Source organism: Cygnus atratus, chromosome 12 (genome assembly GCF_013377495.2).
Source record: "Cygnus atratus isolate AKBS03 ecotype Queensland, Australia chromosome 12, CAtr_DNAZoo_HiC_assembly, whole genome shotgun sequence".
NCBI lineage: Eukaryota > Metazoa > Chordata > Aves > Anseriformes > Anatidae > Cygnus > Cygnus atratus.
In genome coordinates, this window is record NC_066373.1 from 10,394,765 (window position 1) to 10,411,691 (window position 16,927).

Sequence of the window (16,927 nt, forward strand, 5' to 3'; positions counted from 1 at the left end):
GAGCCCTGACGTATAGTATTACACATGTATATACATACACTTCACATGGAGAAATTATAGAAAAATGATTTGAAAAAGGAGGCATTTAAGGTGAAGGTGTAAACATCACTAACCATTTATGTTCTGAGTTTGTTTTCCTGCTCTTCAACCAACTCTTTACTAACAGGAATGTATATAAACAGAAGCCACCTGGATTTGTTATGCAATTCAGCTGATATGATCGTGGAAGTGTCCCAGCTCTCAAATCAATACAAATCTTCAAAAGGTTTCGAGTAGTTGAACATCAAATAATCCATATAGTAAAAGTCATAGCTCCGTTGTCTTTGAGAAGGAGAAAGCTGTGCAAAGTATTGTTGCGTAATTTTAGTGGTAGTTCTTTCTTCATTAGAGTGCCTATCTTTGAACTTAGGGAAAGTCAAATTTTGTGGAGCACCAATTAGGTGCAAGAAGAAGTTTGCATCCTCTTCCATACTTTCAAATTTCCCAACGAAGTCATAGTCTATTAAGCATGGGCTGCAAAGCCTATTGACGTGATCCCAGTGGATATCCATACCCACTGGCCTGTGTACATCCAGGAGATATTGAATGAACTCTTTAAATTTGACACCAGAGCCTGTCCTTAGTGCTTCTTTGGTGGCGTTGACACGATACCTGGAAATGATAGCTTTGCCAAAAACCGGGTGATAGTAATTGTTTGGATGTTCAAACTTGTCCCGAAATGCAGACACCAGCTTTTCAAAAGGTTCACGAATGAAAAGCATCTTTGTGTAAGTGTTGAGCCTGTGATAGATTCCTTTGCGATCAAACCCATCCAGCCTTTTTAAGTAGTTTCCATAGTGCACTGTGTTGTGCTGGATGTCCTTTGTGGAAGCAGCCAGCCCGTTGAGAACCATGAGCACCCGTTTCCAGTTAGAGCAGCCGGCTTTTGGTACTTCGCAGTACAGAACTCTGTATTTATCTTCTACAAATATTCTAGAAACGTGGTAAGGAGTGATTATTCTCCTATTATTACTCTTGTATTTAGAACAAGTTTCCCTCATTATTTGCTTTCTTTCGCTTTGTATCTGATAGAGACTTTTCCACTTACTGTTACTCCTGTCCTCGGATTTAAGTGTGGGCAAGTTGAGAGTGGAGCTGTTCATGGAAATCAGGATTGGGCTCTTTTTAATTACGAATCTCCTCCTCCGTTTATGGAGCCTGATAGAATTAATTTCCTCACCTTGCTGTTGGTAGTCTTTCCCAAATGTTACGCTGCTTTGCCGTCTGTCTGTGCTCTGAAGCTTAGTGGGCACGTTTTCAGCTGGGTGTAATGAACCGCTTCAGCTTTACCGTCGCTATTCCATCTGCAGTATTTTTTCTTAATCTTCTATCCCGGTTATTGCTGGAAACGCAGTCCTGATGGAAAAATAGATGAAAGATGTTACTAAATGAGACACTGTTTGTCACTATTAACAGCTTGTGCAACTTAATGTAGATCTATTCATACAGCTCGGAGTGCATTGCCGAGAGTCCTCAGTGCTGTGCTCACACGCTGGTAGTGACTTTTCTTGTCTTGCCCTGTGCTTATGTTCAATCCAAAGGTTGAGATGAACCTGAGCTGGTGAAAGTGCTGTTCAGATTTGGGTTTTACTATATTTTGTGTGGTGCCTGCACCTAGGTTTTGATAGATTTTTGTCTTAGATATGCTGTCTTAAATACTTCTTGTGGAAATTTCAGTATATTTTGAGGACTTATTTAATTATTCCAGACTGCCTGTTGTCTGTTTTAAACAGACAGTAAATAAATAAACAGCCAATAAAACACACATCTGTTTTATTTGCTTTGTTCCCCCTCATCCCCCGCTCTTTCTGTAGGCTCTCTTTGCACCGAGGGCTGTTGTGCACAGAGTAAAGCCTTCCGGAGCTGATGGGAGGGAGGGATGGTAATGGTGCTTGCAGAGTGAGGATGTGCAGGGAGCAAGAGTGGGAAGAAGGAAGCAAAAAGGACTGCAGTGAGAAGATGGAGGCTTTGTGGAGAGGCAGAGGACTTGGTGAAAACAGCATGGATAGGGAACCCAAAGGGAGACGAGGGAGATGAGTTTGGGACCAGAGCAATTAAGACTTGATGAGCAGCAAGGAGGAGTCAGAATGAAGCTGTGAGTGGGAGTAGGGGAGTGAAAGCAGTAAGCAATGTGGGTCTATGGTATGAGCTTTCAGGGACCTGGTCTCTTTCATCAGGCGGATCTCCCTGTTAATACTATTTTTGGCACACAGCCCGCATATGTTCCATCACTTCCTGCTCCTCAAAGCAGCTGAACTAAATCCCTGTCTACAAGTCTGTGCCTCTGCGACTGAAGTTAGGTCCTGGACACTGTAACTCCTTGTCATCCCTGTTTTGAGGAGTCATCTGGGAGCTGAATGGCACATGAAACCCCAGGGAATATTTCAAAAGAGGATGCAGATATAGCTGTGGAATGTATATTGCTTATCTAAAACACTTAATGTTTATTTAGATGTCTTATAAATTGTAAACTTCAGATTTTTTCAGTCTACTTGCTCCATAATAGTGTTTAAGTGGCTTCAAAAATAAGATATTGGAAGAATTGTAAAGTGTACACATCAGTATTAAACAAAACTCATAGAGTACTGTGCAAATTTTTGTAGCAGAACTTCGGCTTCTAAACTGTTTTGCTGGCTGTTCAAGTAGAGGTGGTGTGTGATGTGCTGGCTGGGAAACCAACTGACAATTTGTTACACGAGGCCCCATTCAGCTGTCAAGAGTGATTGTTCTACTCTGCTCTTATCTTATCTTCAGAGGTTGCTTTCAGTAGTCAAATGTGTATTAAGGTTTTTGTCTAGGTAAAACAGAAGGGGTGACATGGTATTTCTATCTGTTACCCTTTGCATAGTGGCAGAAACTTGATCTTATTTACTCATGGTGTGGCGTGTATTTCAAGGTTATCAAATTCAGTCTTCCTAGATATTCACAGCACTGGTGATGATAACCTACACGTTTTGTGAAACTCAAATGCCATGATTTGAATGTCTTCTGTCAATGTAACTCTTCATCCAGAAGGTCAGGCTGCAGCTGTAGAGATGGAGCGGTCAGCCACTGACACTGATTTCACTAGCTGGCAGCTGTGTAGTTGTTCCTTAGCACACTTTGCACTTGGGCTAGAAATCGTGAGTAGCTGAGGTGGGCTCTCACTGCTGCTGTCAGTGTGCTAGCAGCCACTAGATGGAGGAATTTCACCAGGATTTTTCTTTAGCCTCTTTTGAAGTGTCTCTCAAGACACTCATTTGCTCCGTGTGATTTCACACAATATTAATATGCAAAGTTTACAGTATCTGTTAGCAATATCCAGTCTAGGGAAAAAAACTAATAAAACTAAGGTTGTGTAGCTTATAAAATTCATGTTTTAAAAGGCAAATTTCTACTTCATGACAAAGCTTTGATGCATCATTCCATTTCAGTGCTTCATCTCTAGTCTAGTGGTGTTATCTGAGCCATCTCTATCCTTACTCTGTACTCGAATATGGATGCAATTTTCCTTATATACTTGTGGAAACTTACTTTTTTTGGTTGCTGGAATCCCATGTTATATTTTATCCCTAAACAAAGAAAGAAATTACAGTCATTACTTAAAAATACAAACAATTTAATTTTTCTTGACTAATATCAGTGTGTATCATCTCAGTTACTAAAAGGAGAACAGAAATAAAAGTTATTGTTAGTACAATGATACCGAACCAATGATGAATTGAAATTAATGTGTAGCTCATAGCAACAACACTCCTTTGAAGGACTCTTTATAGATGTCAAAGCAATTGTGAAAGGTATTAAATGTCATTATTTTTCCCTTTTACAGATGGGGAAACTGAGATGGAAGAAAAGTGATTGCTTAACCTCAGCTAACAGGCTATCAGAAGAACAAGAAACTCCGGATCACAGGTTAGAGCTCTGAATAAATGCTGTTCTTTGTGTACATTTTAAAATTTCCCAAACTTTGGACAGTATGACTTAATCATAATAATAGCTTGCATTGAGTACTATCCTTTGCTGTAAAACCAAAGCAATGCACTATGGAGTTATGTGTAAGTAAGGAAATGTTTGTAGAGTTTAGAGGAAAAACACACATTTTGCCAAATCTTTTGGCTTCTACAGTGGAGCCTATTTGAAAATATAATGATAAAGATGCAAAAATCCTAGAAGGCAGCTCTAGGAGATGTGTATGATCTTTGCTGTTCCTAATCTCTGTTAAGTATAATAATAGGAAACACTTCTTAATTATTTCAGGGCATTTCAACGTAGAACACTGCTAGCATTGTTGTCAGTTGCTTCAGTTTAATAAATCTGCATTACAAATCCACAGCATTTTGACAAGGACAATTACAGTGCTTTGTAACACCTTCCACTGTAAGTGGAAACATCACTGGAATAGTTCAGTCCAGATTAATTTTCATGGTACTATGAAAAATTTTGTGAAGAACTAGGTATGCACAGTGTTTCAATTTTAGTTTATCGCAGTTAAAGTAGTTAGTCCAACTTATGTGATTAATCATGTTTTTTATCAGAACTACAAACCGTTGTTAATAGTAGAGTCTGAGTCAGATTGCTAAGGCTATTTCTATGTTGTTAGAGCTCATCTAGCAGTGCTCATCACTCTTTTGGCTCATGCTTGAGCTTTAATTCCACTACAGCAATTTGTTAGCAATAAACTCAAGGTAGGATGGGGAATATTGCAATTCTGTGACTATTAAAAGCAAGGGGCATATTATTATTTTTACTTCACTAGAAGTAGGTTCCAGACATTTACAGGAGTCTTAAGCTGCCTTCTAGCTCCTTTGCACAAGCATTTAGCTGGAAAATAAAGTAAGGAGGTATATTCTAAGGAGAAACAGAGCAGGTCTATCGTGTCCTTGTCAGGGCTATAGAAGTTTAAAACTCGATGCCTTGCACTAGGCTTTACAGATGTTAATGAGCAAGTACGAGAGCTGTTTTTTCCTATGATTGAGTGTTTCTGTAGCGTTGTTTCATAAAGGTAGCTTGCTTTAGAGACAAATAGTTTGCACTCATACTCTGTGCTTTGAAAAATTAAAAATAAATGCTGGTAGGTTATGCGTAACTGATTAAAAATGATTCTTTGCTTATTGGTACTAACACATAATCAGAACAACAATTCATGTTCAATGTAAATGTTTGGTGAAGCACTTGCCAATCTCTTCAATGTTTTCTGAATTTGTGACTTCTAAGAGTTGGCTTCCTTTAGCTGTCTTTCTCATGATACAGTCTGTCACTTCAGATTTAAAGCTACACAGGGAAAAAACCCTCAAGTATGGAGAATTCAGGGAAATTATATTGCACAGATCTACTCTGCTAATCAAATCTAAACTTAACGTTACACTGCATCATTGCATCTTGGCAATAATATCTGAGAGCTGGTAAGATACATGGAGAGTAATTTCTCTTTGCCTTAAATAACCCACGGGTGTCTGTGTCCAGGTAAAGTTAGTGATCATTAAGTGTTTGGTGCTGGACACGACAGTGACCAACATCTCACTATGCTCAGACAGAATAGCCAAGAGATGCAATCATTCTATCAATTGTACATCGTTTATGTCAGTTTTCATGGTGTTTTTTCTCTTCCCCTTGTGCAACCATGAATTTCCAGACCTGAGCTTGGCCTGTGTTATACGACTGCTTTTGTTGTCTTCATGAAATATGAGCCTTATGCTTCATCCAGTCCTACCATATAGTCAGTCCCATTGTGAGTTTTTCTTTTTTTTTGAATGCTACTAGCAACGCAATAAAAGGGCCTTCATCTTCCCCGTGTAATATTATATAGCTTTGCCTCTCTGCCTTCTCCTCTGTCTTTGTTTCAAGACCTAATTTTGGTTTGCCTCTGGTGTTTTCCTCTGTTCTGAGACTGCACTACAGCTGAAATATTTTTTAATAAAAATGATAACTTCAAGTCTGCATCTGACTCTTTCCCTTTAGTGGACTTCTGTGAGCAGTGTATACTTGTTTGCTTCATCCTAGCTGATTTGTGAAATACATATACTCTGGAAGGGCTGTTAATATCACTGCATGAACATCTGTGTCAAGTGTCCTATTCTCATGCACTTCAGTTTTATGTGCTTATTCAGAGAAGACAACACATACTTAACCACAGAATCAGTAGTGGATTAGTACTGAGAATTCTGATTAGCACGAAAAATCTTTAGTTTCAAAAGGATTTTCTCCAAAATATTGTCCAGATCACTTTAAAATTCCAAAAAGGAAAAAAGATGAACTGTTAGCTTGTGCTGGTATACATGAACTTAACATTTCTTATCCTAACTTCTTCCAATGTCTAATTGTTTGCATATTTTAATTAAATTACTCATTAAAGTGGAAAAATACAGTTGCTGCTTCTGTGAACTATTTGTTTTTACATATATTAAAACTACAGCGTTCATGCTTAGAGTGCTTTTTTAAACTAAAACTGTTAGAAAATGCTTTTATATTGAAATTGAGGCCTAATCAATAGAAAAAAGTATATATGGTGTGTATCTGTTTTGTTTACTATGAGTGTTTCCGTTTTATGTGTAAAAACATTGTTTTGAAGAAAAACCACAAAAACCGACAAAGCACCTTTAAAGTCCCAATCTAAGCTACATACACAGTACCTCATTTTAATAGGGGGAAATTGATGAGGCAAGGTACTGAAGGCTTAGCAAAATGGTAGGACATCTTCAGTTGTGTATCAAGAAAGAAGTGAATCTATACAGTAAATCTATATAATCTAACATCTCTGAGTCCTCAGTAAAGCTGCAAGTATGCAGTGCCATTTCCCACAGATAAGTCAACTTTTACAGTGATGTTTTGGTTAACTGATGCGATGCTGAGCCATTGTCATAGCTAGATGCTTAGTGAGAGGACAGGCACCTCTGTTTTACAGAGAATTGCAAAGTCATGTGTTTCCAAGACACTGTAGTGTCTAACTTCAGCTCATGTCTAATGTTACACTGATTGTTGCAATGTTAAAGATGATGCAAACAAACCTTACTGTATTCTCTGTCAGTGGCAAGGTGCATGCAGGGAGACATAGAGCCTCCTGATAGCTGACCAAAGAATGTATTTGTCACTCTTCAGGTGAACGCAATCAAACCAGGTCTCCATAGCATCTTTACTCCTGTATCACCTTTCTGTATCTGGTGGCAGAATAATTATATACATGACAAGAATGATTCTATTTCTGTATGAATTGGAAGAGTGAATTACTGGGGAGCTTGCTTGGAACGCACCTTTTTCTTTGGGGGTGTGGGAGGGTTAAGTGTTACCGTAACATAATTTTATTCTGACGGCCATTGCTAAGGTGTGCACTATTTTTAGTGATTTTTACTTCTACTACACTTTGTGATGTAGAGTTGTTACCATTCTAGCTTTTTACACAGAAGATGCAATTATTGACTCCTCTCCAGTGCTCAATGACATCTTTTTGTTAATGTTTACAGCACTCCCTTTTGTACCTTTCCTGCTCTGACTGTTCATGCTTCTGTTCCTCCCAATAACTTTTGTCCGTTTACCTTTCTTTCCCTATATAAAGAGTTGTCAGTGTCTGCTCTGCCTGTGATCCAGCCTTTTGGAGAGCATAACAAAAGGTGAAGCTTGTAATCATTACGAAACAAAGAATGTCTGTTTGACTAACTCCATTTTAATTGATACTGCTTTCTCATGTTCTATTGCTTTACTATTGTCCTTGCCAGCAAAGTCAATGCTGAAAAATCTTTTCTTACAGGGAAAAATTAGGTGGGATATTCCATGCTCTTCAGATGTACACAAATTAACAGCAACATCTGACAAGATTGGATTTTGTCTAATAAAAGATAAACTGCATAAAGGTGTTATGGAAAATAAATCTGTTTCTTTTCTTAATGCATTAAATAAAAACTGTTCATTTGCTATGCATCCTGTTAAACCTTTTTCTGTTCTTATGCCTCTGATTCTGGTATGCAAAGTCAACCTCTCATTATTCTTAGTGGCAGAGAACCTGATTCTTAAGTCCATCTTACTGACTTAAAGAAGCTGCAAACTTCTTGAAAGGTTTGGTGATGATTTCCTTCACTCAGGAAGGGATGGATAGAATGTTTCTCTGGCCATTTCCCAGTCTCCAAAGGAGTCAGCCCTTGAGAGCTCTAAGCAGTTAAGTACAACGGGTGGAATAAAGAGCTTCTTTCTTGTTTGGGAAGGAATAAGAAGATTGCCAAGGTACTAAGTTAATTTTTTACCTTTTTGTTTAATAAGCCTTCATTCATATGCAGATTCCTTTGTAAATCAGAAAACTTGTTTTTCCCAAGTTCTTTGCTTTTTGATTCAAAACAAATCCCATCATTGTCACACATACTATTTTTAATAGCTGAAATGCAATCAATGTATTTTAGAAACTTTGAACTCTGACAAGTGACTTATTCTTAAGCAGTTGTGGCGTAGTGGGATACTTCAAAAAAAAAATGAAGCCATCTTCTCCCTCGTTTTCCACTTCCCTAAGTGCACAAACTGAATTGTTTCATATTGATCTTGTGCTTCTTATTGATCAGAGTCAGGTTCAGAGAGGTAGGCATTGAATCTAAGTAAAACAGTTGCTTCATATTTCTAAACCAGGCAAACTTGCCGTTTTTCCATCCCATAGGCAGCAGGCAACATGGTACCATGCTGCACATGTATCATGGGTTACGTGTGGCAGTAGAAACCTGTGTGCATTTCAGTTGATTAAAACACAATTACTCTGGCTTTTTGTGACTGAAATGCCTTTCCATCTTAATGATGTTAGGGAGTCTCAGGACAGAAGTACTGTATGTGGGGAAAGCAATGCAATTCTGAAGGGCATAGCCTGCAAATAATTAAGTGTTAGGTTCATCCATCAGTTTGAGCAAGAAAAAATTACAAATGGGCAAACCAAAGAAGAGACCAGTACACACATTAAATGACTTATAATGTTTGTCATTTGAGGACTTTAATACTGTCAAGAAACTTGGTATTCCCAGCTCATTTGTGGTAGCAGTAACCAATCCTGTACATCAGAATCGAGCGAAACAGCGCAGTCATCGTTCTGAAGTGCAGTGCTTGCTGACTTGTGGCTTCTACCACCCTGTCATTGCTTCCCTCTTGATTTCCTGATTAGCTTGGTTCTAGCCAGTACTCTTGCCTCTTGACTTTTTTCTGACATGGGCCATCCTTTGTACACAGCATTCTATGCTTTTTTTTCTCCTAGTAAATGATTCTTGGAGTAAACGATCATTGCATGGGGCTGATACCCATCACTTCTAAATGTGGCCACCATCTTCATAATGTTTTTATCTATGCTGTGCTTTCCAGAGACCTGGACGAGATACCCAGCCTATCTGCCTGCTATTGTGCTTTCCTCTCATAAAGCTTTTTTGCCGCTTGTCCAAGTTGCCCTTTGTCTGTTTTGCTGAATGTATTTTTGAATTAAGTACACTGGTAAGAAATCCTATGTCATTAAGTTTGTTTTCTTTGCTAGCTGAGTGGTTTTTGCTTGGTGTTTTTTTTTCCCTTTTTTTTTTTTTTGAAGCTATGCTGTTAGTCTTGTCCATAAGGTTATTCATTTGCATTCAGACTTTTAATGAGGCTTTCACCCACCTACTACTCCATTGCTGAGTTCTTAAGTTGTTTGAGGAGAAGACTGTTATATTGCTCAAAAAGTTATCAGGATTTTCCAGTTCCATCTTCCAGCAGAACAATAGAACATATATGTAAGCCCTTACCGAGAGACATACTGCAGTTTTTTCATAATATTCCTATGTTCTAAAATGCCCTGTTTCCATCTCCTTGGCTACCAGCTATGTAACTTGCACTTGGTCTGTTTCTTGGATAGCTAATAAAGCAAAGGAAAATGCATAGTACCTTTACTTTGCAAGCTTAATTTGAATGAATACAAGAAGCAGTTCCTTATAAACTTATTATGAGGAAGGTAATGCTACTTGTTTATTTTTTTGCTATTTACATACAATTATTAGCAAGTGAAATTTTCTGACTTAATTTGTATTTGATAAGAATTTTACAAAGAAGGAAAGCCAAACCTGTGCTATTGCATTCCTTATTTTTCCTATGGATCTATCCCTGGGAATATTGTTAATTATAATCAGTAGCTTTCAGGCACTGTCAGCAGTTAGTTGCTATATCTACTTAATACCTTTCAGTTATTCTCCATTCTCATTTTTTATACTTGCATAGCAATAGCCTTCGTAGTATGACTTTGACAAGGACATTACGCTTTTTTCAGGTTTTTTAAAAAGTAAAAAACTAAGGTTTAAAATGCAGCAGTGTATTTACATGTAGTAGCCTGTACAGACTGTTCAGGTAACTACAGGAGTTTCAGTGAATCCCAGGCAAGCACTGTATGTAACTTGTGACTGTAGTGGAGAAAGGAGTGAGTTGATCAGAACAGCTCACATAGAACCCCGCAAATGTTCCAAGAAATTGTGCAAAAAGTTTCAGTGGCCTTCCTAATGGAGGGAAGAAAGGAAGATGAGTACAATTCTGGACTGCTTTCATGTCACTATGGAGAGATGTCCCTCTTTGGAGGAGGGAGAGTGCAAATGGGAAGAAAAGGCTGCAGGCAAAACTTGAAAGGCAGATCTATGCAGACATGCCTCTGAGTGACTAAGCTCATTGATCTGATAGATTGACCATGGATCAAATACCAGAGATGTGCATCCAAATGCTGTACAGTGTTGTGTTGCGATCAATTAGCTGGAACTGATACTGTTTCTTTCTGCTTTTCTAATGCTTAATTACTGACAAGTCTTCCTGGTATGTGACCAATATGTACTATCAAAAAAGAAAGTTAACATCTGTGACTTAACTGCAAAGTATGGTGCAAGATGGGTGTTATTTGGGCAGACTCTGATTTGTGATGTGAGGAACAAGCAAATAATAGTTCCTGGGGAGCTGAGTATGAGGGGTTGAGGTCTTTGCCAGGACTTTTATTCCTGACTAAAGTGCATCTGAAAAGTAGTAGCATTAGTCACTTCTCATTGGCATTGAGTGGAGGAGTCCTACCACTTCTCATTGTGGAGGATTTCCTTTCCCTTGTGAAGGAGCTCACTTGCACTTAATCTCCATACAGCCTTTTATAACTCATTGGTAGAAGAATGCTTGCATAAGAATTTGCTTGGATTAATTTTTGTATCAGTAAGAAAGAGGAAGAAACGGTGTTGTTCAAAAACAAAGTTCTGACTACTTCCAGTATCCATGTAACACATGGGAGTTCATATGTATTCATGACATATTTCATGTGGCTAGTGTGAAGTTCATCTTCCAAAATGGTACGCTTTCTGCCTGCACAAGGGGTTGTAATCACCCTCCACCTAGACTGACTGTTCTTCTACTCTGGGCACTGTGCTGAGGGGTTTGTCTTTAGCAGCATGTTTCACCAGAAGTGTGTTATGTGGCAGTAGCTCACTTTTACATGCTTGAAAATAATAACAGTGCTTTTCCAAGAAATCAGAGATGCATGCTCTAAGGTACCTGTAAGAAGTGTACTTAAAACAGGGGAGTGAGAACAGATTAGAGGCCTCTGGGTGGAATAGTTTTAATACAGTGAAGCCTCCAGATGCTCTAATGTTGTTTCAAGGAATTTAAGAAATTAAGGATGACCGAGCTGAAGCACAAATTAAGTGAACTGTTCTCAAGTCCAATTAATAAAGAAACAAGCAACAATGCTGATGTGTCAAAGACCTTGGAGGATTTCAAGGTTATAGTGCCAGATAGCATAAAACTCCATCAAAACTCAGATGCAAAGAGTGGTGCCTCTTCCTGACAAAACAATCCCAGCAGGTCTAAGAGGCAGTCAGATATCGTTATTGTCTCTGGGGGCCACTAGGCATATCAGCAGGCACTTCTCCATCAGTAAAGTGGCAGTTTGGTTTTCATGTTTTCTACTTGGCTATGTAAATGTCAATGAAAACTGGTAGTTAGACACCTGGGAAGCAGAACCTCACGTCTGGACAATTTGTCAAATGTCTCCTTACCTTAGTGTAAGGGACGGCGCTTGAGGACAGGAGGGATTTTTAAAGGACAGGAGTTTTCTAGTTGTGGTGAATGGGATGGGATCCTGAGTATTAATTCTGCTGCCTGAGAAATCTCCAACTTAATAACCCTAGGCAACCCTAGAAGAAGCAATTTATAGTTACTCGAGGAAAGGGTACTAAATGGAGAGAGACTGAAAAGATTCAGACTTTCCCAGTAAGACTTGAAACAAACTCAGGATAGAAATGGGAAAAACACCCCACAAATGCTTGCTATCAGATAAGGAATGGTGAGTCTCTCAGTAGGTCTAAACTCTTTCGTGCTAGGCTATGGTAAATATGGACATGTGCTGCTGAGGTTTTCTTAATGCTTCATGTGGCCTGCTTGAGTTTGACAGGTTCATGTGCTTACAGAACACGTGGCGTGAGCTTAATGGAGCATTGTATCCTGTGACCCTCTGGACCCACGTAAGCCAATTCAGCAAGAGTAGGGCTTAGAGGATGATCGCTCTGCTAACCACTGCTTACAACTCTTACCAATAGGAACTGGTTATCTCACGGTCCATCCATAGCTTGGTCTCCCTCCGGTGTGGATAGCTTTGGTGCCTCTTTCCCCACACACTTCCCAGCATACCTCCACATCTCCATTTTGGCATCTGACATGTGACTACAAACTCTTTGGATGGGATGCACAAGGAGCTGCTGCTAAAGGGGAAAAACTTTCCCTATCCACATGTTTTTTCCTGTTAGCTTCACTAGTCACTGCCTCTGCCAGGTCACTGCACTTGCCTTCCTCTCTCCAGCTGACAGAAGTAAAAGGGGAGATGCAGCAGTGGTGTGGCAGTATACCCTCAGGTACATGGGTGAGAGAGAGCCTTCTGCGGGGACTGGCAATTGTTCTTTTTATCTCCACACCTGGATGAGCAACATTTGTCTTTAAAAGGGGTCACAGCTACTATAGCAGGGAGAAAAAAAGGAAGGCATTCTCCATTTGGTCAATCTTCCCATCTCCTGTAGGTGCCATTTCTGCCTGTTCAGCCTGCTGCCTGGGCTGCAGGAACCAGGAGGGCTTTAATATACTTGCCTTTCTTTGGCAGTCTCTTAACCATCTGTAGTGCCTAATTTTTCTAGCATCTAGAATGGTACACTAGTCCAGGAAGGGGCCATCTGAACTTGAGAGGTGGATGGGGGGGATAAAGTATTTTTACTTCAGTGGCTGAGTTCCTACAGCTTTATTAGTTGTTTTTCAGAAATGGAATATTAAAAACAAAAAAACAAAACTCTGAACTCCACTATCACAAGATATGCTGCTCTCATCAGAATTGGAAGTGTAAGTTTAAAAACTATTTGTTAGTGCTAGAGTAGTAATGCGTTATTAATTTTGTGGGTGATGGTAAACTGGTCTCCTAATCTTTTTACTCATGCTGTGTCTTCTCAGAGTACTTTCCCTTCCAAAATGGTTGGGAAGTTTGTGCTGCTCCACTGAATCAAAATCTTTTGGAAAATTACAATTTTCAAAAATCAAGTTTTTTCATGTTAAATTGTTAAAAAATATTTACTAAAATTGTCAGTTGCCTTTTAGTTTTAATGGGAATCTCACTTTAGGAAGACAAACATGCCTGAAAAATATTCAGTATCGAGTGTTGGTCATCTTTCTCATTTCTTTGTATCTCTTCCTCAAGAATAACTAAACCAGCAAGATGATTTATGGAAAAGAGCATTGCTGTTTCACACACTCACTATTTTCCAACCTTTTCTCCTCCCTTAGAAAGGGACAGCATTTTCATAACTGTTGTGATGCCCTGTAGGGGAAGCTTTAATTATCTAAAAAGCGAAGGTGTCAAAAACTATATAACATAGACTAAATCAGAATGAGATAATATTTTGAATCACCATTTAGAATGAATTTAAATGTCTCTTTCTTGATGCAAATCTAGCTTTGCCTTAAACTAAGCCCTTTTAGCAGTGATTATCTTTATGCTTTTCATGCAATCTTAGATTCGCTTCTGTCTTTACCATTGTTCTAAACCTTCTTTTCAGCTGAAATGAGCTGAAAGTGGTACACCTCTTTTGATTTCAGGTAACTTGAAGTTCTGCTCTACAGGACAAAGAGTCCATTAACTTGGAGAAAATGTATCGCTTTGAATCCCTTCACATAACTGCTTGCACATTTGATTTGTTTGCACAAAATTCTTCAGAGTATATTCTTGAGACCTCTCATGCTGATTTCAGAGGAACTTGTGAAAAAAATCATACCTTCACTGCAGTATTGATCTTCTAGAAGAATATATGAAGAAATCATTAAAATCATCTCCCTTTATCTCTGAAATTTGAACCCATAGCTCAGTTTTTCTCATAAACAAATGGGGCTTCAGCCTGTCTGTTTACATCACTTCCCTTTTCCCCCTTTCGGGAAGGTGGTAATTGCCCGACTGACAGCAAGTGCTGGAGGAAGCAATAGGAGTGATTTCCTTGGTGACTGTCAGACTCTTCAGACAAAGCTTTCAAACTACATTTGTAACAACAGAAATACACGGTGGGAAAGATAAGCAACGTGGTCTTTAGCAAGCTTGTTTCTTGCCAATATACTGAAATACTTTTCCATCTACCAGCCATTCCAGCTTCATGCTGGTGTGTTAGCTTGGGAAACTCACAAAGACTGAATGATGCATTGAATTCTTTATTTTTATGGAGAAGCAATATCAACCGACAAGCTTAGAATCAGAACCTCTGATATAAGGATATAAGCTTTTTTTTTTTTTTTTTTTGTGTTACTAGCCAGTATTTTGGCTTTGCAGCCTCTCTGGCCGAAAGTCACTGTGTACTAACCAATGTAGAAAAGGAAAACAAAAGCTCCTTACAAAAGTTAATTTGTGTATATGTGAGCCACTTGCATGATTTTTAGGGTGGGTGTTTGTAACTTTATTTGGTTCTGTAGAATGCTTCAGACTAATGCAGATGGAGATATGTTCTGAGGTTATTAAATCACGAGGCTTTAACAGTTTTTAAAACACTAGATTCTGGTCATATTCTGAAAATCTGCATAGCCAAGGTTGTTTAAGCCTTCTTTGGTTACCTTTAGTAATATTTTCACCTTTATAAGAGAACACAGGAGAACTTTGTATTATATTAAGGCTACAGAGATCTAAAACTAGCTGCTTTAGTTTCTTTCCTTAAAACATACTCCAAGTCTTCTAAAAAGAAATAGTCTGATTTATTGCTGTGCATCAGTTTTTCCTGCTGTCTCCTGCTTATTCTCAGGTTCTTCTCTGTCTACACCCTAAAGGCATCACAATAACTAAAATGAATATATGCAAATGTCTCAAAGAAGTTCCTATTAGGATTTGTAATGTTTTGAATGTTTCCCACCTTCCCTTATTTGCATGTAGCTTTGTATAGAGAATAAATGTTAACCCAACTAGAAATCCAGATAAGGATTTCTCTTGTCTTAAGACTATACAGGGGTTGAGAAACCCTAATTCTTTTGTTATTGAATTAGATAATTATTTAATACTAAACTAAAGTAATACAGAAACCCTGAGGCAAGCGAAAAAATCAGTTTTTTTCAGCTAGTTTTAATAATACTTACCTGTATTTAATGTTTCCTGTAATCCAAACAAACATTTAGGTATTTGACATGTAAAAAGCTGCTACTAGTTCAAAACTACTTAATGAAAATTCTCTTTTTCTAAGGATAAATATTTTGTTGAAATAGAGGTAATAACAAACCTACTGTAGCCATTATTTTTATAAGAATAATGCTGATTTAATTCCAATTGAATTTTTTAAATTAAATAAAAATCTGTGTAGTGTCTAAGACTGTAAGTTACAGCACTAAGAACCTAAATCTTGCTAAACATAATCTAATAAGGGCAGAAAATGTTCTAGCTGACTTTCATCGTCCAAATTGAGGGATGGGTAAAGTACACTTCCTGCAAAGCGCATAATGTGGAAATCTGCAATTTTTCTTCTCTTTTTATAGCTGAAGCTGCTGTTTTTAGCGTACATGAAAGCATTTATTTTTCTGGTATAATCACAAAAAGAATGTATTCTTGTAGAACTACATGCAACTCCTAACTGGGTTATGTGGCGAGGCTAAAAACTTGCCTGGTTTACGTGGCTCGCTTCCTGCAAGGCAGCCTGCCCAGTCCCGTTGTGCCCCGTCTCCCATCTGACCGCAGTGAAGCTGCGTAGCAGCAGAAACGTGGGGATGGCAGGCTTGTAATGCCTCTGCTCACGGGCCGTTATTTTTTCATTGATCTTTACAAGCCTATAACTCTTTTTAAAAGCATGTCGTTAGATAGATATTGAAAGGAAAATGCTGATGATGGCTCTACAAAACCAATAAAGCTAGCTTTATTAGCTTTTATAAAAGCCTTTATTGCTCCTAGGGTCTTGGTCTCGGTAGTCAGTGAACCACATTCAGACACTTAAAGCCTGTCTCTCGCAGGCATCTCCAAAGCCTTCACCCCTGCGCTTAGTGTTCCACCCAGGTGAACGTACTGGGGTAGGTGCAACTTTCTTTTCTCCTCAAATTTTCTGTCTCGTAAAGTCAAAATGCAAAACCTTCAACATATCTACCTGTTCTTAAGTACTGGTAACCAGCAGAAGAGGTAACTGGTGGCTCCTGGCAAAGGAACGAGTTCCTTTGTTTCCAGTGTAACTATAGCTTAGACAGTAAACATTAATTTTCATCAAGCACTTTGCTATAAATCTCAGTTTAGTATCTGTTTCAGATGTTCTAGATAAATCCTTAACCTTTAAGTTGTTCCATCTTGTAATCCCGTATCGCTGATGAATCTTGGCAGTGACAAATGGCGCTGCTAGACCCTGCAGCTACTTGTGTTCGTGTGCTTCCCTATGTGTTTTCTTTAGAGGGAGGAGGAGGCTTGGAGAAAGCCAGTTTGAATACTAAT

The 16,927-nt window shown here is 38.6% G+C and overlaps 1 protein-coding gene across 1 annotated transcript in view; it reads right to left on the reverse strand.

The window, feature by feature from the left end:
- Positions 1–245: 245 nt before the first annotated feature.
- Positions 246–16,927, reverse strand: part of CHST8 (carbohydrate sulfotransferase 8) — a 130,794-nt gene continuing 114,112 nt past the window's right edge. Inside the window, 3 exon segments of the mRNA XM_035543281.1 lie at positions 246–1,319; positions 1,321–1,395; positions 3,553–3,590. Of these exon segments, the coding sequence (XP_035399174.1) occupies positions 246–1,319; positions 1,321–1,395; positions 3,553–3,590 (1,187 nt within the window).